The sequence below is a fragment of the Oncorhynchus masou genome, unplaced genomic scaffold (genome assembly GCF_036934945.1).
Source record: "Oncorhynchus masou masou isolate Uvic2021 unplaced genomic scaffold, UVic_Omas_1.1 unplaced_scaffold_814, whole genome shotgun sequence".
Classification (NCBI taxonomy): domain Eukaryota; kingdom Metazoa; phylum Chordata; class Actinopteri; order Salmoniformes; family Salmonidae; genus Oncorhynchus; species Oncorhynchus masou.
In genome coordinates, this window is record NW_027014614.1 from 164,365 (window position 1) to 187,066 (window position 22,702).

Sequence of the window (22,702 nt, forward strand, 5' to 3'; positions counted from 1 at the left end):
CTGGTGTATATACCCCTGTGTTCCCCTGGTGTATATATATCCCTGTGTTCACCTGGTGTATATATCCCTGTGTTCCCCTGCTGTATATATCCTTGGTGTATATATCCCTGGTGTATATATCCCTGTGTTCCCCTGGTGTATATATCCCTGTGTTTCCCTGGCGTATATATCCCTGTGTTTCACTGGTGTATATATCCCTGGTGTATGTTTCCCTGGTGTATATATCCCTGTGTTTCCCAGGTGTATATATATCCCTGTGTTTCCCTGGTGTATGTTTCCCTGGTGTATGTTTCCCTGGTGTATGTTTCCCTGGTGTATGTTTCCCTGGTGTATGTTTCCCTGGTGTATGTTTCCCTGGTGTATGTTTCCCTGGTGTATGTGTCCTTGTGTTTCTATCCCTGGTGCATACATCCCTGGTGTATATATCCCTGTGTTTCCCTGGTGTATATATCCCTGGTGTATATATCCCTGTGTATCCCTGGTGTATATACTCTGTGTTTCCCTGGTGTGTTTATCCTTGTTTCCCTGGTGTATAATATATAATATATCCCATTTAGCAGACGCTTTTGTCCAAAGCGACTTACAAGTCGGCTGGGGCCACTACTTTTACATATGGGTGGTCCCAGCGGGAATCGAACCCTGGTGTATATATGGCGTTGTATATAGCGCCATGCTCTACCCCTGAGCCACACAGGACCCTATGTATCCCTGTGTTTCCCTGGTGTATGTATCCCTGGTGTATGTATCCCTGGTGTATATATCCCTGGTGTATATAGCCCTGGTGTGTATCCCTGGTGTATATATCCCTGGTCTATATACCCCTGTGTTTCCCTGGTGTGTTTATCCCTGTGTTCCCTGGTGTATATATCACTGGTGGATATATCCCTGTGTTTCCCTGGTGTATATATCCCTGGTGTATATATCCCTGTGTATCCCTATATATCCCTGTGTTCCCCTGGTATCCCTGGTGTATGTTTCCCTGGTGTATATATCCCTGTGTTTCCCAGGTGTATATATATCCCTGTGTTATCCTGGTGTATGTATCCCTGGTGTATGTATCCCTGGTGTATGTATCCCTGGTGGGTGTATATATCACTGGTGTATATATCCCTGTGTTCCCCTGGTGTATATATCACTGGTGTATATATCCCTGTGTTCCCCTGGTGTATATATCGCTGGTGTACATTTCCCTGTTTCCCTGGTGTATATATTCCTGGTGTATATATCCCTGGTGTATATATCCCTTTTTTCCCCTGGTGTATATATCCCTGGTATATATATCCCTGTGTTTCCCTGGTGTATATATCCCTGCGTTTCCCTGGTGTATATATCCATGTGTATCCCTGGTGTATATATCCCTGGTGTGTATATATCCCTGGTGTATATATCCCTGGTGTATATATCCCTGGTGTATATATCCCTGGTGTATATATCCCTGTGTTCCCCTGGTGTATATATCCCTGTGTTTCCCTGGTGTATATATCACTGGTGTATATATCCCTGTGTTCCCCTGGTGTATATATCCCTGTTGTATATATCCCTGGTGTATATATCCCTGTGTTCCCCTGGTGTATATATCCCTGGTGTATATATCCCTGTGTTTCCCTGGTGTATATATCCCTGGTGTATATTTCCACTTTGTTTCCCTGGTGTATATATCCCTGGTGTATATATCCCTGTGTATCCCTGGTGTATATGTATCCCTGGTGTATATGTATCCCTGGTGTATATATATCTGGTGTATATATCCCAGTGTTTCCCTGGTGTATATATCCCTGGTGTATATATCCCTGTGTTTCCCTGGTGTATTTATCCCTGTGTTCCCTGGTGTATATATCCTTGGTGTATATATCCCTGGTTTATATATCCCTGTGTTTCCCTGATGTATATATCCCTGGTGTATATATACCTGTGGTCCCCTGGTGTATATATACCTGGTGTATATAGCCCTGGTATGTATCCCTGGTGTATATATCCCTGGTGTATATACCTGTGTTTCCCTGGGGTATATATCCCTGGTGTATATATCCCTGTGTTCCCCTGGTGTATATATCCCTGTGTTTCCCTGGTGTATATATCCCTGTGTTTCCCTGGTGTATATATCCCTGGTGTGTATATCCCTGGTGTATATATCCCTGGTGTGTATATCCCTGTGTTCCCCTGGTGTATATATCCCTGGTGTATGTATCCCTCTTGTATATATCCCTGGTGTATATATCCCTGTATTTTCCTGGTGTATATATCCCTGGTGTATACGTCCCTGGTTTATATATCCCTGTGTTTCCCTGGTGTATATATCCCTGTGTTTCCCTGGTGTATATATCCCTGTGTTTCCCAGGTGTATATATCCCTGTGTTTCCCAGGTGTATATATCCCTGTGTATCCCTGGTGTATATATCCCTGTGTATCCCTGGTGTATATATCCCTGGTGTATATATATCCCTGTGTTTCCCTGGTGTATATATCCCTGGTGTATACATCCCTGGTGTATACATCCCTGGTGTATATATCCCTGTGGTCCCCTGGTGTATATATCCCTGGTGTATATATCCCTGGTGTATATATCCCTGTGTTCAGCTGGTGTATATATCCCTGGTGTATATATATCCCTGTGTTCCCCTGGTGTATATATCCCTGGTGTATATACCCCTGTGTTCCCCTGGTGTATATATCCCTGGTCTATATACCCCTGTGTTCCCCTGCTGTATATATCCCTGCTGTATATATCCCTGCTGTATGTATCCCTGGTGTATATATCCCTGGTGTATATATCCCTGTGTTCCCCTGGCGTATATATCCCTGTGTTTCCCTGGCGTATATATCCCTGTGTTTCACTGGTGTATATATCCCTGGTGTATGTTTCCCTGGTGTATATATCCCTGGTGTATATATCCCTGTGTTTCCCTGGTGTATATATCCCTGTGTTTCCCAGGTGTATATATATATCCCTGTGTTATCCTGGTGTATATATCCTTGGTGTATATATCGCTGTGTTTCCCTGGTGAATAAATCCCTTGTGTATATATCCCTGTGTTCCCTGGTGTATATATCCCTGGTGTATATATCCCTGTGTTTCCCTGGTGTATGTTTCCCTGGTGTATGTTTCCCTGGTGTATGTTTCCCTGGTGTATATGTCCCTGGTGTATATGTCCCTGGTGTATATGTCCCTGGTGTATAAATCCCTGGTTTATATATCCTTGTGTTTCCCTGGTGTATACATCCCTGGTGCATATATCCCTGCTGTATATATCCCTGGTGTATATATATCCCTGTGTATCCCTGGTGTATATACACAGTGTTTCCCTGGTGTGTTTATCCCTGTGTTCCCTGGTGTATATATCCCTGGTGTATATATCCCTGTGTTCACCTGGTGTATATGTCCCTGGTGTATAAATCCCTGGTTTATATATCCTTGTTTCCCTGGTGTATATATCCCTGGTGTATATATCCCTGTGTTTCCTTGGTGTATATATCCCTGGTGTATATATCCCTGTGTATCCCTGGTGTATATATCCCTGGTGTATATATCCCTGGTGTGTATATATCCCTGTGTATCCCTGGTGTATATATGCCTGGTGTATATATGCCTGGTGTATATATCCCTGGTGTATATATCCCTGGTGTATATATCCCTGGTTTATATAGCCCTGGTATGTATCCCTGGTGTATATATCCCTGGTCTATATACCCCTGTATTTCCCTGGTGTATATATCCCTGTGTTTCCCTGGTGTGTTTATCCCTGTGTTCCCTGGTGTATATATCACTGGTGTATATATCCCTGTGTTCCCCTGGTGTATATATCCCTGGTGTGTTTATCCCTGTGTTCCCTGGTGTATATCCCTGGTGTATATATCCCTGGTGTATGTATCCCTCTTGTATATATCCCTGGTGTATATATCCCTGTGTTTTCCGGGTGTATATATCCCTGGTGTATATGTCCCTGGTTTATATATCCCTGTGTTTCCCTGGTGTATATATCCCTGTGTTTCCCTGGTGTATACATCCCTGTGTTTCCCAGGTGTATACATCCCTGGTGTATACATCCCTGGTGTATTTATCCCTGGTGTATATATCACTGGTGGATATATCCCTGTGTTTCCCTGGTGTATATATCCCTGGTGTATGTATCCCTGGTGTATATATCCCTGGTGTATATATATCCCTGTGTTCCCCTGGTGTATATATCCCTGGTGTATATATATCCCTGTGTTCCCCTGGTGTATATATCACTGGTGTATATATCCCTGTGTTCCCCTGGTGTATATATCGCTGGTATATATATCCCTGTGTTCCCCTGGTGTATATATCCCTGGTGTATATATATCCCTGTGTATCCCTGGTGTATATATCCCTGGTGTATATATCCCTGGTGTATATATCCCTGTGTATCCCTGGTGTATATATCCCTGGTGTATATATCCCTGGTGTATATATCCCTGGTGTATATATATCCCTGTGTATCCCTGGTGTATATATCCCTGGTGTATATATATCTTGTGTATATACCCCTGTGTTTCCCTGGTGTATACATCCCTGGTGTATATATCCTGGTGTATATATCCCAGTGTTTCCCTGGTGTATATATCCCCGGTGTATATATATCCCTGTGTATCCCTGGTGTATATATCCCTGGTGTATATATCCCTGTGTTTCCCTGGTGTATTTATCCCTGTGTTCCCTGGTGTATATATCCCTGGTGTATATATCCCTGTGTTCCCCTGGTGTATATATCGCTGGTATATATATCCCTGTGTTCCCCTGGTGTATATATCCCTGGTGTATATATATCCCTGTGTATCCCTGGTGTATATATCCCTGGTGTATATATCCCTGGTGTATATATCCCTGTGTATCCCTGGTGTATATATCCCTGGTGTATATATCCCTGGTGTATATATCCCTGGTGTATATATATCCCTGTGTATCCCTGGTGTATATATCCCTGGTGTATATATATCTTGTGTATATACCCCTGTGTTTCCCTGGTGTATACATCCCTGGTGTATATATCCTGGTGTATATATCCCAGTGTTTCCCTGGTGTATATATCCCCGGTGTATATATATCCCTGTGTATCCCTGGTGTATATATCCCTGGTGTATATATCCCTGTGTTTCCCTGGTGTATTTATCCCTGTGTTCCCTGGTGTATATATCCCTGGTGTATATATCCCGGTGTTTCCCTGGTGTATATATCCCTGGTGTATATATCCCTGTGTTTGCCTGGTGTATATATCCCTGTGTTTTCCTGGTGTATATATCCCAGGTGTATATATCCCTGTGTTTCCCTGGTGTATATATCCCTGTGTTTCCCTGGTGTATATATCCCTGTGTTTTCCTGGTGTATATATCCCAGGTGTATATATCCCTGTGTTTCCCTGGTGTATATGTCCCTGGTGTATATGTCCCTGGTGTATATGTCCCTGGTGTATATGTCCCTGGTGTATATGTCCCTGGTGTATATGTCCCTGGTGTATATGTCCCTGGTGTGTATGTCCCTGGTGTGTATATACCCCTGTGTTTCCCTGGTGTATATATCCCTGGTGTATATATCCCTGGTGTATATATCCCTGGTGTATATACCCCTGGTGTATATACCCCTGGTGTATATATCCCTGGTGTATATATCCCTGTGTTTCCCTGGTGTATATATCCCTGGTGTATATATCCCTGTGTTTCCCTGGTGTATATATCCCTGGTGTATATATATCCCTGTGTATCCCTGGTGTATATATCCCTGGTGTATATATCCCTGTGTTTCCCTGGTGTATATATCCCTGGTGTGTATATATCCCTGTGTTTCCCTAGTGTATATATCCCTGGTGTATATATCCCTGTGTTTCCCTGGTGTATATATCCCTGGTGTATATATCCCTGTGTTTCCCTGGTGTATATATCCCTGTTGTATATATCCCTGGTGTATATATCCCTGTGTTTCCCTGGTGTATATATCCCTGTTGTATATATCCCTGGTGTATATATCCCTGTGTATCCCTGGTGTATATATCCCTGGTGTATATATCCCTGGTGTATATATCCCTGTGTATCCCTGGTGTATATATATCTTGTGTATATATCCCTGTGTTCCCCTGGTGTTTATATCCCTGGTGTATATATCCCTGTGTTTCCCTGGTGTATACATCCCTGGTGTATATATGCTGGTGTATATATCCCTGTGTATCCCTGGTGTATATATCCCTGGTGTATATATCCCTGGTGTATATATATCCCTGTGTATCCCTGGTGTATATATCCCTGGTGTATATATCCCTGGTGTATATGTCCCTGGTGTATATGTCCCTGGTGTGTATATACCCCTGTGTTTCCCTGGTGTATATATCCCTGGTGTATATACCCCTGGTGTATATATCCCTGGTGTATATATCCCTGTGTTTCCCTGGTGTATATATCCCTGGTGTATATATCCCTGTGTTTCCCTGGTGTATATATCCCTGTTGTATATATCCCTGGTGTATATATCCCTGTGTTCCCCTGGTGTATATATCCCTGGTGTAAATATCCCTGTGTTTCCCTGGTGTATATTTCCACTTTGTTTCCCTGGTGTATATATCCCTGGTGTATATATCCCTGTGTATCCCTGGTGTATATATCCCTGGTGTATATATATCCCTGTGTATCCCTGGTGTATACATCCCTGGTGTATATATCCTGGTGTATATATCCCTGGTGTATATATCCCTGGTGTATATATATCCCTGTGTATCCCTGGTGTATATATCCCTGGTGTATATATCCCTGGTGTATATATCCCTGGTGTATATATCCCTGGTGTATATATCCCTGTGTTTCCCTGGTGTATTTATCCCTGTGTTCCCTGGTGTATATATCCCTGGTGTATATATCCCGGTGTTTCCCTGGTGTATATATCCCTGGTGTATATATCCCTGTGTTTCCCTGGTGTGTATATCCCTGTGTTTTCCTGGTGTATATATCCCAGGTGTATATATCCCTGTGTTCCCTGGTGTATATATCCCTGTGTTTTCCTGGTGTATATATCCCAGGTGTATATATCCCTGTGTTTCCCTGGTGTATATGTCCCTGGTGTATATATCCCTGGTGTATATGTCCCTGGTGTATATGTCCCTGGTGTATATGTCCCTGGTGTATATGTCCCTGGTGTATATGTCCCTGGTGTATATACCCCTGGTGTATATACCCCTGGTGTATATATCCCTGGTGTATATATCCCTGTGTTTCCCTGGTGTATATATCCCTGGTGTATATATCCCTGTGTTTCCCTGGTGTATATATCCCTGGTGTATATATATCCCTGTGTATCCCTGGTGTATATATATCCCTGTGTTTCCCTGGTGTATATATCCCTGGTGTATATATCCCTGTGTTTCCCTGGTGTATATATCCCTGGTGTATATATATCCCTGTGTTTCCCTGGTGTATATATCCCTGGTGTATATATCCCTGTGTTTCCCTGGTGTATATATCCCTGGTGTATATATCCCTGTGTTTCCCTGGTGTATATATCCCTGTTGTATATATCCCTGGTGTATATATCCCTGTGTTTCCCTGGTGTATATATCCCTGTTGTATATATCCCTGGTGTATATATCCCTGTGTATCCCTGGTGTATATATCCCTGGTGTATATATCCCTGGTGTATATATCCCTGTGTATCCCTGGTGTATATATATCTTGTGTATATATCCCTGTGTTCCCCTGGTGTTTATATCCCTGGTGTATATATCCCGGTGTTTCCCTGGTGTATACATCCCTGGTGTATATATGCTGGTGTATATATCCCTGTGTATCCCTGGTGTATATATCCCTGGTGTATATATCCCTGGTGTATATATATCCCTGTGTATCCCTGGTGTATATATCCCTGGTGTATATATCCCTGGTGTATATGTCCCTGGTGTATATGTCCCTGGTGTGTATATACCCCTGTGTTTCCCTGGTGTATATATCCCTGGTGTATATATCCCTGTGTTTCCCTGGTGTATATATCCCTGTTGTATATATCCCTGGTGTATATATCCCTGTGTTCCCCTGGTGTATATATCCCTGGTGTATATATCCCTGTGTTTCCCTGGTGTATATTTCCACTTTGTTTCCCTGGTGTATATATCCCTGGTGTATATATCCCTGTGTATCCCTGGTGTATATATCCCTGGTGTATATATATCCCTGTGTATCCCTGGTGTATACATCCCTGGTGTATATATCCTGGTGTATATATCCCTGTGTATCCCTGGTGTATATATCCCTGGTGTATATATCCCTGGTGTATATATCCCTGGTGTATATATCCCTGGTGTATATATCCCTGTGTTTCCCTGGTGTATTTATCCCTGTGTTCCCTGGTGTATATATCCCTGGTGTATATATCCCGGTGTTTCCCTGGTGTATATATCCCTGGTGTATATATCCCTGTGTTTCCCTGGTGTGTATATCCCTGTGTTTTCCTGGTGTATATATCCCAGGTGTATATATCCCTGTGTTCCCTGGTGTATATATCCCTGTGTTTTCCTGGTGTATATATCCCAGGTGTATATATCCCTGTGTTTCCCTGGTGTATATGTCCCTGGTGTACATATCCCTGGTGTACATGTCCCTGGTGTATATGTCCCTGGTGTATATGTCCCTGGTGTATATGTCCCTGGTGTATATGTCCCTGGTGTATATATCCCTGTGTTTCCCTGGTGTATATGTCCCTGGTGTATATGTCCCTGTGTTTCCCTGGTGTATATGTCCCTGGTGTATATGTCCCTGTGTGTCCCTGGTGTATATGTCCCTGGTGTATATGTCCCTGTGTTTCCCTGGTGTATATGTCCCTGGTGTATATAGCCCTGTGTTTCCCTGGTGTATATATCCCTGGTGTATGTATATATATATATATATATATATATATATATATATATACAGTTTGTCTTGTATGCTTATCAAGTCAACCAGCATTTTTTTTTGCTTCTATTTGTTACTCCCGGTTTTTGTCCCTTGCCTGTTTTCTGGACTCTTTACCCGACTGCCTGACCTCTAGTCTGCCTGACCATTCTGCCTGTCCTGACCTCTAGTCAGCCTGACCATTCTGCCTGTCCTGACCAGTCTGCCTGTCCTGACCTCTAGTCTGTCTGCCACTCTGTGCCTCCTGGACTCTGATCTGGTTATGACCTTTGGCCTGTCCACGACCATTCTCTTGCCTCCCCCTTTTAGTATATTAATAAATATCAAAGACTCTAACCATCTGCCTCCAGTGCCATCTTCTACAGGAATACTGACCTCAGAGTCTCCAGTTTACAGTGGGGATTCCCCAGTCCAGCAGAGAGCAGCTTCACTCCTGAATCCTTCAGGTCATTGTTACTCAGATCCAGTTCTCTCAGGTGTGAGGGGTTTGACTCCAGAGCTGAGACCAGAGAAGCACAGCCTTCCTCTGTGACTAGACAGCCTGACAGCCTGCAAAGAGTCAAATCATTTTAAAACCACACTGATATTCTTTGGTGGTGAAAATAGTGGCAGTGTATTTTTTCAGCATATTCAGATACATCAGTGTCATATCTATTCATAAAGGAATGTATCATTATTATAAATGACAAATGATCAAAGTATTGCCTGCAGATGTCACGACCTGAAAACTTTGTTTTCTTTATTATTTTAATTAGGTCAGGGTGTGACGAGGGCTTGTTTATCGCCCTCCAGATTCCCTCGGAGAGTTCATCAATGAGCTTGATGCCTTGATAAGCTCCGTTCCTGAGGATGGCTCACCTCTCACAGTCCTGGGTGACTTTAACCTCCCCACGTCTACCTTTGACTCATTCCTCTCTGCCTTCTTCTTTCCACTCCTCTCCTCTTTTGACCTCACCCTCTCACCTTCCCCCCCTACTCACAAGGCAGGCAATACGCTCGACCTCATCTTTACTAGATGCTGTTCTTCCACTAACCTCATTGCAACTCCCCTCCAAGTCTCCGACCACTACCTTGTATCCTTTTCCCCCTCGCTCTCATCCAACACTTCCCACACTGCCCCTACTCGGATGGTATCGCGCCGTCCCAACCTTCGCTCTCTCTCCCCCGCTACTCTCTCCTCTTCCATCCTATCATCTCTTCCCTCTGCTCAAACCTTCTCCTACCTATCTCCTGATTCTGCCTCCTCAACCCTCCTCTCTTCCCTTTCTGCATCCTTTGACTCTCTATGTCCCCTATCCTCCAGGCCGGCTCGGTCCTCCCCTCCCGCTCCGTGGCTCGACGACTCATTACGAGCTCACAGAACAGAGCTCCGGGCAGCCGAGCGGAAATGGAGGAAAACTCGCCTCCCTGCGGACCTGGCATCCTTTCACTCCCTCCTCTCTACATTTTCCTCCTCTGTCTCTGCTGCTAAAGCCACTTTCTTCCACTCTAAATTCCAAGCATCTGCCTCTAACCCTAGGAAGCTCTTTGCCACCTTCTCCTCCCTCCTGAATCCTCCTCCCCCCCCCCCCCTCCTCCCTCTCTGCAGATGACTTCGTCAACCATTTTGAAAAGAAGGTCGACGACATCCGATCCTCGTTTGCTAAGTCAAACGACACCGCTGGTTCTGCTCACACTGCCCTACCCTGTGCTCTGACCTCTTTCTCCCCTCTCTCTCCAGATGAAATCTCGCTTCTTGTGACGGCCGGCCGCCCAACAACCTGCCCGCTTGACCCTATCCCCTCCTCTCTTCTCCAGACCATTTCCGGAGACCTTCTCCCTTACCTCACCTCGCTCATCAACTCATCCCTGACCGCTGGCTACGTCCCTTCCGTCTTCAAGAGAGCTGCACCCCTTCTGAAAAAACCTACACTCGATCCCTCCGATGTCAACAACTACAGACCAGTATCCCTTCTTTCTTTTCTCTCCAAAACTCTTGAACGTGCCGTCCTTGGCCAGCTCTCCCGCTATCTCTCTCAGAATGACCTTCTTGATCCAAATCAGTCAGGTTTCAAGACTAGTCATTCAACTGAGACTGCTCTTCTCTGTATCACGGAGGCGCTCCGCACTGCTAAAGCTAACTCTCTCTCCTCTCATCCTTCTAGACCTATCGGCTGCCTTCGATACTGTGAACCATCAGATCCTCTCCACCCTCTCCGAGTTGGGCATCTCCGGCGCGGCCCACGCTTGGATTGCGTCCTACCTGACAGGTCGCTCCTACCAGGTGGCGTGGCGAGAATCTGTCTCCTCGCCACGCGCTCTCACCACTGGTGTCCCCCAGGGCTCTGTTCTAGGCCCTCTCCTATTCTCGCTATACACCAAGTCACTTGGCTCTGTCATAACCTCACATGGTCTCTCCTATCATTGCTATGCAGACGACACACAATTAATCTTCTCCTTTCCCCCTTCTGATGACCAGGTGGCGAATCGCATCTCTGCATGTCTGGCAGACATATCAGTGTGGATGACGGATCACCACCTCAAGCTGAACCTCGGCAAGACGGAGCTGCTCTTCCTCCCGGGGAAGGACTGCCCGTTCCATGATCTCGCCATCACGGTTGACAACTCCATTGTGTCCTCCTCACCAGAGCGCTAAGAACCTTGGCGTGATCCTGGACAACACCCTGTCGTTCTCAACTAACATCAAGGCGGTGGCCCGTTCCTGTAGGTTCATGCTCTACAACATCCGCAGAGTACGACCCTGCCTCACACAGGAAGCGGCGCAGGTCCTAATCCAGGCACTTGTCATCTCCCGTCTGGATTACTGCAACTCGCTGTTGGCTGGGCTCCCTGCCTGTGCCATTAAACCCCTACAACTCATCCAGAACGCCGCAGCCCGTCTGGTGTTCAACCTTCCCAAGTTCTCTCACGTCACCCCGCTCCTCCGCTCTCTCCACTGGCTTCCAGTTGAAGCTCGCATCCGCTACAAGACCATGGTGCTTGCCTACGGAGCTGTGAGGGGAACGGCACCGCAGTACCTCCAGGCTCTGATCAGGCCCTACACCCAAACAAGGGCACTGCGTTCATCCACCTCTGGCCTGCTCGCCTCCCTACCACTGAGGAAGTACAGTTCCCGCTCAGCCCAGTCAAAACTGTTCGCTGCTCTGGCCCCCCAATGGTGGAACAAACTCCCTCACGACGCCAGGACAGCGGAGTCAATCACCACCTTCCGGAGACACCTGAAACCCCACCTCTTTAAGGAATACCTAGGATAGGATAAAGTAATTCTTCTCACCCCCCCCCGAAATGATTTAGATGCACTATTGTAAGTGGCTGTTCCACTGGATGTCATAAGGTGAATTCACCAATTTGTAAGTCGCTCTGGATAAGAGCGTCTGCCAAATGACTTAAATGTAAATGTAATGTTTTTGTACATCTATGGGGTTTGGCTTGTCTAGGTGTTTATATGTCTATGGTTGCCTGGATTGGTTCTCAGAGGCAGCTGTTTATCGTTGTCTCTGGTTGGGAACCATATTTCTTGGTTTATTTGTGGGTTGTTATTCTATGTTTAGTTGTTTAGTATTGCTTCACGGTTCATTTGTGATAGACACATTCTAAGGTGGTGAAAATCGTGGCAGTATATATTTTTTTAAATATTCAGATATCTGTGTCCTGACACCTGCCATATCTATTTATAAATGAATGTTTCATTATTAGAAATAACAAATGATCAAAGTATAGCCTGCAGATAGAAAAATGTATAGTACAAATATTTGAGTAGACTGACCAGACCAGTTTAAAAAGCAGTATCAGTCAGAAGACAGACAGTGAGGAATCAGATTTAGATTGTATTGAGTCAACAGTCCACACCATATCTATTTAGACAGTGAAGCTAACATTTTAAATGTGTCTCTATTCTCCAGCATTTTGGATTTCAGATCAAATGTTTCATATGAGGTGACAGTATATAATGTCACCTTTTATTTGAGGATATTTTAATACATATCTGTTTCAATGTTTAGAAAAATTAAAGCATTTTATGTATCTAGTCCCCCCATTTGAAGAAGTCATAAGTATTCTGACACTTAAAGTGTATTAAATTAGTCAAAAGTATATCTGGTCCCATATTCCTCGAACACAATGACGACATCAAGCCTGTGACGCCTTGACTGAGAAAGAATCATGAATAATAATGAGTGAGAAAGTTACAGAGGCTACAACAAAACATGCTAACCTCTCACCATTACCAATAACAGAGGCTACAACAAAACATGCTAACCTCTCACCATTACCAATAACAGAGGATACAACAAAACATGCTAACCTCTCACCATTACCAATAACAGAGGCTACAACGAAACATGCTAATCTCTCACCATTACCAATAACAGAGGCTACAACAAAACATGCTAACCTCTCACCATTACCAATAACAGAGGATACAACAAAACATGCTAACCTCTCACCATTACCAATATCAGAGACTACAACCAAACATGCTAACCTCTCACCATTACCAATAACAGCTAACCTCTCACCATTACCAATATCAGAGACTACAACCAAACATGCTAACCTCTCACCATTACCAATAACAGAGACTACAACAAAACATGCTAACCTCTCACCATTACCAATAACAGAGGCTACAACAAAACAGAGGGGGTCTGATCTTTGTGCCTCTGTAACTTTCTCATTCATCATTATTCATGATTCATTCCTGATTATTCATCATCATAGTAGCATCCACATGAATGTAGAAGTGTTCAGAAACATCTTCTATTCTTACTGACAATACAAGTGAAGTGACTCCAAAATGACAGGACATTATTCACCATTCAGTTTCTATTAAGAAAAATATAATCTAAAACAAATTTAAACATACATAACTCTTTTCTTAATGAGCATTAATTAACCTCAAATAAAAGGTGACATTCTGTACTGTCACCTAATATGAACCATTATATCTCAAATCCAAAATGCTGGAGCATAGCACCACATTTAAAACTGTAAGCTTCACTGTCCAAACACATATGGTGTGGACTATGTGTGTCTGGTAAACACATGTGGATCTGGTGAACAGTTATCACTTGTTGACCAACTACAGTAATACTGACCTCAGAGTCTCCAGTTTACAGTGGGGATTCCCCAGTCCAGCAGAGAGCAGCTTCACTCCTGAATCCTTCAGGTCATTGTTACTCAGATCCAGCTCTCTCAGGTGTGAGGGGTTTGACCTCAGAGCTGAGACCAGAGAAGCACAGCCTTCCTCTGTGACTCCACAGCCTGACAGCCTGACAAAGAGATCATCATGACTTCACAAACACACTGTTCATTTAACCTCTTACATCTCTGGGGGCGCTATTTCATTTTTGGATGAAAAACGTTCCCGTTTTAAACAAGATATTTTGTCACAAAAAGATGCTCGACTATGCATATAATTGATAGCATTCGAAAGAAAACACTCTGACGTGTCCAGAAATACCAAGATATTCTCTGTGCGTGCCCTAGAACGTGAGCTTCAGGCAAAACCAAGATGAGATGGCATCCAGGAAATGACAAGGATTTTTGAGGCTCTGTTTTCCATCGTCTCCTTATATGGCTGTGAATGCGAGAGGAATGAGCCTGCCCTATCTGTCGTTTCCCCAAGGTGTCTGCAGCATTGTGACGTATTTGTAGGCAGATCATTGGAAGATTGACCATAAGAGACCACATTTACCAGGTGTCCGTCCGGTGTCCTGCGCCGAAATTGGTGCGCAAAAGTCACCTGCCAGTATTTTTCCATGCGATACAGAGAGGAAAGCAAGCTTCCACGAACTGCATATCAATGAAGAGATATGTGAAAAAACACCTTGAGGATTGATTCCAAACAACGTTTGCCATGTTTCGGTCGATATTATGTAGTTAATCCGGAAAAAGTTTTACGTTGTAGGTGACTGAATTTTCGGTTCGTTTCGGTAGCCAGACGCAATGTAGAAAACGGAACGATTTCTCCTACACACAGACGCTTTCAGGAAAAACTGCGCATTTGGTATGTAACTGAGAGTCTCCTCATTGAAAACATCAGAAGCTCTTCAAAGGTAAATGATTTTATTTATTTGGTTATCTGGTTTTTGTGAAAATGTTGCGTGCTAAATGCTACTCAAAATGCTATGCTAGCTTTGCATACTCTTACACAAATTAGTCAATTTCTATGGTTCAAAAGCATATTTTGAAAATCTGAGATGACAGTGTTGTTAAGAAAAGGCTAAGCTTGAGAGCAGACGCATTATTTTCATTTTATTTGCGATTTTCAGAAATCGTTAACGTTGCGTTATGCTAATGAGCCTGAGGCTTTAGTCACAAACCCGGATCCGGGATGGGGAGTTTCAAGAAGTTTTAACACCAGTAGTGTAGAAGGACAATGGCAGATGCATTTGGTTAATTATCCAAAACAACATATAGATTCATTTTCCATCTCCTAGAATTGTGTGGTCATTTTGTTATAATAATGTGAAAATCAAATGCATTTATTCAATATGTCTTTCAATATAAAATTATATTTAAATTATAATACATCATTTTCTCTAAACTGGATAATGCTTCCTGATGATTAGTTCTTATATGTCATGTTATTTACTCACAGAACAGCTCTGGAGGCTTTGACCACTGGCAGCAGCCTCAGAAGACCTTCCTCTGATCTGGAGTATTTCTTCAGGTCAAACACATCCAGCTCCTTTTCTGAAGTCAGCAACACAAAGACCAGAGCTGACCACTGTGCAGGTGACAGGTTGGGTTCTGAGAGACTTCCTGAGCTCAGGTAGCTTTGGATCTCCTCCACTAGAGAATGGTCATTCAGTTCATTCAGACAGTGGAACAGATTGATGCTCCTCTCTGGAGAGGGATTGCCCCTGATCTTCTCCTTGATGTACTTGACTGTTTCTTCATGGCTCTGTGAGCTGCTTCTTGACTTTGTCAGTAGACCTTGTAAGTGCTTCTGATTGGACTCCAGTGAGAGGCCCAGAAGGAAGCGGAGGAAAAGGTCCAGGTTTCCCGTCTCACTTTGTAAGGCTTTATCCACAGCACTCCTGTAGACAGTAACTTCAGACTTGTCACTTGTTTGCAGTTTGTCCATTAGATTCTCATTGTTGTTGATGAATGAGAGGAACACATATACAGCAGCTAGAAACTCCTGAATGCTCAGATGAACAAAGCAGTACACCTTGTTCTGGTACAGCCCACGTTCCTCTTTAAAGAGCTGTGTGCACAATCCTGAGTACACTGAGGCTTCATTGACATCAATGCCAGACTCTTTCAGGTCTTCTTCATAGAAAATCAGATTGCCCTTCACAAGCTGTTGAAAAGCCAGTTTTCCCAGTGACAGAATGCTCTCTTTATTCCAGTGTGGACCTGTCTCGTCTTTCCCAAGATACTTTTCATTCTTCTGTTTGGTATGAAACACCACAAGGTGTGTGTACATCTCAGTCAGAGTCTTGGGCATCTCTTCTCTCTTATGTTTCAGCATGTCTTCAAGGACTGTTGCAGAAATCCAACAGAAGACTGGAATGTGGCACATGATGTGGAGGCTCCTTGATGTCTTTATGTGTGAGATGATTCTGCTGGCCAGGTCCTCATCACTGAATCTCTTCCTGAAGTACTCCTCCTTCTGTGGGTCATTGAACCCTCGTACCTCTGTCACCTGGTCAACACACCCTGAAGGGATCTTATTGGCTGCTGCAGGTCGGGTAGTTATCCAGAGGAGAGCAGAGGGAAGCAGATTTCCCTTGATGAGATTTGTCAGCAGAACATCCACTGAGGTTGACTCTGTGACGTCCCAACAGATCTTGTTCTTCTGGAAGTCTAGGGGCAGTCGGCACTCATCCAGACCATCAAAGATGAACAGAACTTTGTACTTGTTGTAGATGGAGATTCCTGATTGCTTGGTTTCCATTGAGAAGTGATTAAGAAGATCAACCAAAGTGTGTTTGTCCTCTTTCATCAAATTCAGCTCCCGGAAAGGGAATGAAAATACAAATTGGACATCCTGATTTGCTTTTCCTTCAGCCCAGTCCAGAATGTACTTCTGCACAGAGACTGTTTTTCCAATGCCAGCGACTCCCTTTGTCAGCACAGTTCTGATAGGTTTATCTTGTCCAGTTAAGGGTTTGAAGATGTCGTTACATTTGATTGCAGTCTCTGGTGTTTCTTGTTTCCTGGTTGTTGTCTCAATCTGTCTCAGCTCATGTTCATTATTGACCTCTCCTGTTCCACCCTCTGTGATGTAGAGCTCTGTGTAGATCTTATTGAGAAGTGTTGGGTTTCCTTGTTTAGCGATCCCCTCAAATACACATTGAAACTTCTTCTTTAGATTAGATTTGAGTTCACGTTGGCAAATCACAGCATGATCATCTGAATCTAGAAATAACACAGAGGATATCAATATTACTAGTTACTAGTTAATATTATTAATCTGTTTTAATGCCTACAGTATTGTAGGACTGTTGTTTTAAATTATAATCATTTATTATCTTAACTGACTGTATACATGTGTAAATGTTTTTATAATGCATTACAGACTGGTGTGACTGATTATATTATTATTGGTATTATTGATGGTATTATTAATGTTCTCTTTCTCTAAATGAATCAACACAACACATCCCTGCTGCTACTTGATGAGGTCACTAGGTGTTGTGTTAAGGCTGCTACAATATCATTGAGTTACACAGCTACTTTAGCTGTACTTTAGCTACAGCTTTTAAATGTTATAAAACATCATTCAACATGAGGCAGACAGATCTTACATTTCTCCAGTGTGTCAGCAAGCTCCTTCTGGTTCATTTTCCTCAGGATGTGCAGTGTGATCTTCAGAGCCCCCTCTCTGGCACTGCTCTCCTGCTTCTCATCTTCAGCATCCACCACTTCCTTATCCTGCTTCTGACTCTCAAAGCCTTCTGGGAGTTCTGGACTAAGAATCCTCTTGAACATCTTGAGCTCGTTCTTCACAAATCTAATAATATTCTCTTCAAGCAACTGAAATAAATAAAGTAAATAAGTTAAGCAAGAGAATAAATGCTTTCTCATTAACACATGAATGAATGATTGACAGATCAACTTTACTTGAGGTAAACAGATACAAATGTACATAACAGGACCACATACACTGAATATGGAGTCCAGGTCTGTTTGATGACTCTGTGAAGACTGACCACTGAGAATCTCTGACTCTGATCTCTCCTGTTGGTTTCTGTGGACAAAACATGAGATTACATCTCCTCATCCAGGGAGTACACATACACACACAGACACACAGACACACACAGACACACACAGACACACACACACACACACACACCGGGAGGGAATGTTGTGTTTGTTTAATATTGTTTTAGGACTATGAAAATGGACAAAAGGATTAGCCTATGGATTATGAAAACAACAACAATAAATGGGAAAATGGGAGAGGAGAAATGACTAGAGACAGTGTTGTTTAACTCACTGACCAGGACCCATGAGTTCTTCTTACCTTTGTTCAGTAGAAAAGTCTCCCTCTCTAAAGTGTGAAGGTTGACCCATAGGCCGGTCACTCTTCATGGACACACAGCTGGGAACAGGGGAGGCTGGTCTCTCCTGCTTGATTGGGCTTCAACACAACAGAGACAAACATTACATCTCTCATCTACTCTGAGCTCAGATGGGGAAACATAAGAATTGTTTAATTCCTAAACACTATATATCACTTTTCAGTAATGTTAGTAAATTAGCTTTTATTGTTTAAAGCATTTCTTAAAGAGATTGGTGTGTTGTTTCACTATCTAATCATTGTATGGGATTGTGCAATGACAGATATGTATTTGTTTAAAATCACTTGATGTTTTCATTTCAGAGAGACAAATCATCATGTTTTTTTTCCGGAAAATGCTACATATTTGCCTCACTCTCAAATGTTACCGACCGTAATAATGAGGCTATAAGGAGTACCAGTACTGAGTCAATGTGCAGGGTACCAGGTAGTTGAGGCAATAATGAGACTATAAGGAGTACCAGTACTGAGTCAATGTGCAGGGTACCAGGTAGTTGAGGTAATAGTGAGACGATAAGGAGTACCAGTACTGAGTCAATGTGCAGGGTACCAGGTATTGAGGTAATAATGAGTCTATAAGGAGTACCAGTACTGAGTCAATGTGCAGGGTACCAGGTAGTTGAGGTAATAATGAGACTATAAGGAGAACCAGTACTGAGTCAATGAGCAGGGTACCAGGTAGTTGAGGTAATAGTGAGACGATAAGGAGTACCAGTACTGAGTCAATGTGCAGGGTACCAGGTATTGAGGTAATAATGAGACTATAAGGAGAACCAGTACTGAGTCAATGTGCAGGTTACCAGGTAGTTGAGGAAATAATGAGACTATAAGGAGAACCAGTACTGAGTCAATGTGCAGGGTACCAGGTAGTTGAGGTAATAATGAGACTATAAGGAGTACCAGTACTGAGTCAATGTGCAGGGTACCAGGTAGTTGAGGTAATAATGAGACTATAAGGAGAACCAGTACTGAGTCAATGTGCAGGGTACCCGGTAGTTGAGGTAATATGTACATGTAGGTACACACACACACACACACACACACACACACACACACACACACACACACACACACACACACACACACACACACACACACACACACACGCATACACACACACACGCATACAGAGGGAATGTTGTGTTTGTTTAATATTGTTTAAGGACTATGAAATGGACGAAAGGATTAGCCTATGGGTTATGAAAACAACAACAATAAATGTGAAAATGGGAGAGGAGAAATTACTAGAGACAGTGTTGTTTAACTCACTGACCAGGACCCATGAGTTCTTCTTACCTTCGTTCAGTAGAAAAGTCTCCCTCTCTAAACTCTATAGGTTGAACCATAGACCCGTCACTCTTCATGGACACACAGCTGGGAACAGGGGAGGCTGGTCTCTCCTGCTGGATTGGTCTTCAACACAACAGAGACAAACATTACATATCTCATCTATTCTAAGCTCAGAAGGGGAAATATAAGAAGAGTTTCATTCTAAAAAGCTACATATCCATTTCCATAAATGTTGGTAAATAAGCTGTCATTGTTTACAGGAATCGTTGTGTATTTAATCTAATCATGGCATTGTGTTGTTCAGTGACAGTACTACTGTTAGATTTTGCAATTCTAAGCAAATCTAAGTAATTACTACTTTTGTAAGGAATTACACATTATTCAGTACTACTGCAGTTGCTATATAATTCCAATAGATGGCAGCATAAGACCACTAATGACCACTAATAAAATAACAATAATGAGACTATAAGGAGAACCAGTACTGAGTCAATGTGCAGAGAACCAGGTAGTTGAGGTAATAATGAGACTATAAGGAGTACCAGTACTGAGTCAATGTGCAGGTTACCAGGAAGTTGAGGTAATAATGAGACTATAAGGAGTACCAGTACTGAGTCAATGTGCAGGGTACCAGGAAGTTGAGGTAATAATGAGACTATAAGGAGTACCAGTACTGAGTCAATGTGCAGGGTACCAGGTAGTTGAGGTAATAATGAGACTATAAGGAGTACCAGTACTGAGTCAATGTGCAGGGTACCAGGTAGTTGAGGTAATAATGAGACTATATGGAGAACAAGTACTGAGTCTAGTTTAGTTTTCTCCCTGGATACACCACCACTCCCCTCACAGGAAAACTCCTGTGTGCTTCTTCCTGTCCCTTTCCACACTGCTAACACAAGAGGAAGCACTGAAACAGTATTTAACAGATTACTGTGAAGTAATATAATGATGATTCATGTTTATTATTACCTGGTTTTATGCTCATGTTTTGAAATTATACGTCATTAACATAACAATTATCAATAAGCCTGAACATTAATTCAGTTACCTGTGGTTGAGAAAAACTAAAATAGGTTTTTAAAGTCTTCTAGGCTACCCTACCCTAGAATTAGGGTTCAAATAGGTTATACCTAGGGTTAGGGGTTAAGTTAAAAATAGGTTAATCAGGTAGGGGTTAAGGGTTAAGTTTAAAATAGGTTATACCTAGGTTTAGGGGTTAAGGGCTAAGGTTGAAATAGGTTATACCTAGGGTTAGGGGTTAAAATAGGTTATATCTAGGGTTAGGGGTTAGGGACACGGACAGTTCTGTACGGGGACACGGACAGTTCTGAACGGGGACGCGGACAGTTCTGTATGGCGACCAGAACAGTTCTGTACGGGGACGCGGACAGTTCCAGAACGAGGACATGAGCAGTGCAACACAATCAACTAAACCCAGTCTTGACAGTGGGTTACATTAGTAATATTGATTTTTTATTATTGTGTAAAACAAACATTCAAAGTCGTATAAGTGCTGAGAATAAAGACATTTTACACTTAAAAGTGGGTGGGTAACTATGCATGAAGTCTCTAGTTCCACCTAGTCGGCAGATATTTATGACACCTCGTGAGCTGTCCTAAGTAGTTAAGAGTTAACAGCAGGTGTCCTAAGTAGTTTTAAGAGTTAACAGCAGCTGTCCTCAGTAGGTAAGAGTTAACCTCTTGAAACTCCCCATCCCGGATCCGGGTTTGTGACCAAAGCCTCAGGCTCATTAGCATAACGCAACGTTAACGATTTCTGAAAATCGCAAATAAAATGAAAATAATGCGTCTGCTCTCAAGCTTAGCCTTTTCTTAACAACACTGTCATCTCAGATTTTCAAAATATGCTTTTGAACCATAGAAATTGACTAATTTGTGTAAGAGTATGCAAAGCTAGCATAGCATTTTGAGTAGCATTTAGCACGCAACATTTTCACAAAAACCAGATAACCAAATAAATAAAATCATTTACCTTTGAAGAGCTTCTGATGTTTTCAATGAGGAGACTCTCAGTTACATACCAAATGCGCAGTTTTTCCTGAAAGCGTCTGTGTGTAGGAGAAATCGTTCCGTTTTCTACATTGCGTCTGGCTACCGAAAGGAGAACCGAAAATTCAGACACCTACAACGTAAAACTTTTTCCGGATTAACTACATAATATCGACCGAAACATGGCAAACGTTGTTTGGAATCAATCCTCAAGGTGTTTTTTCACATATCTCTTCATTGATATGCAGTTCGTGGAAGCTTGCTTTCCTCTCTGTATCGCATGGAAAAATACTGGCAGATGACTTTTGCGCACCAATTTCGGCGCAGGACACAGGGCGGACACCTGGTAAATGTGGTCTCTTATGGTCAATCTTCCAATGATCTGCCCACAAATACGTCACATTGCTGCAGACACCTTGGGGAAACGACAGAAAGGGTTGACTCACTCCTCTCGCATTCACAGCCATATAAGGAGACAATGGAAAACAGAGCCTCAAAAATCCTTGTCATTTCCTGGATGCCATCTCATCTTGGTTTTGCCTGAAGCTCACGTTCTAGGGCACGCACAGAGAATATCTTGGTATTTCTGGACATGTCAGAGTGTTTTCTTTCGAATGGTATCAATTATATGCATAGTCGAGCATCTTTTTGTGACAAAATATCTTGTTTAAAACGGGAACGTTTTTCATCCAAAAATGAAATAGCGCCCCCATAGATGTAAGAGGTTAACAGCAGCTGTCCTAAGTAGTTAACCTCTTGAAACTCTAGGGGCGCTATATCATTTTTGGATAAAAAGACGTGCCCGTTTTAAGCGCAATATTTTGTCACAAAAAGATGCTCGACTATGCATATAATTGATAGCTTTGGAAAGAAAACACTCTGACGTTTCCAGAACTGCAAAGATATTCTCTGTGCGTGCCCTAGAACGTGAGCTACAGGCAAAACCAAGATGAAACGGCATCCAGGAAATCAGCAGGATTT

General features: G+C 42.9%; 1 protein-coding gene across 4 annotated transcripts in view; it reads right to left on the minus strand.

Moving 5' to 3' along the window:
- The window catches only part of LOC135537550 (NACHT, LRR and PYD domains-containing protein 12-like), a 186,376-nt gene that overhangs the window by 12,409 nt on the left and 151,265 nt on the right, over positions 1–22,702 (minus strand). For 2 of the 4 annotated variants that reach the window (XM_064963681.1, XM_064963684.1), the window contains 6 exons: positions 18,365–18,481; positions 18,001–18,085; positions 17,643–17,871; positions 15,483–17,253; positions 13,980–14,153; positions 9,259–9,432 (listed from right to left, as the gene is read on the minus strand). In XM_064963681.1, coding sequence (XP_064819753.1) covers positions 9,259–9,432; positions 13,980–14,153; positions 15,483–17,253; positions 17,643–17,871; positions 18,001–18,085; positions 18,365–18,481 — 2,550 coding nt within the window. Of the gene's footprint in view, positions 1–9,258; positions 9,433–13,979; positions 14,154–15,482; positions 17,254–17,642; positions 17,872–18,000; positions 18,086–18,364; positions 18,482–19,717; positions 19,835–22,702 lie in introns of all 4 variants that reach the window. The other 2 variants (XM_064963683.1, XM_064963685.1) reach the window with 2 other exon arrangements.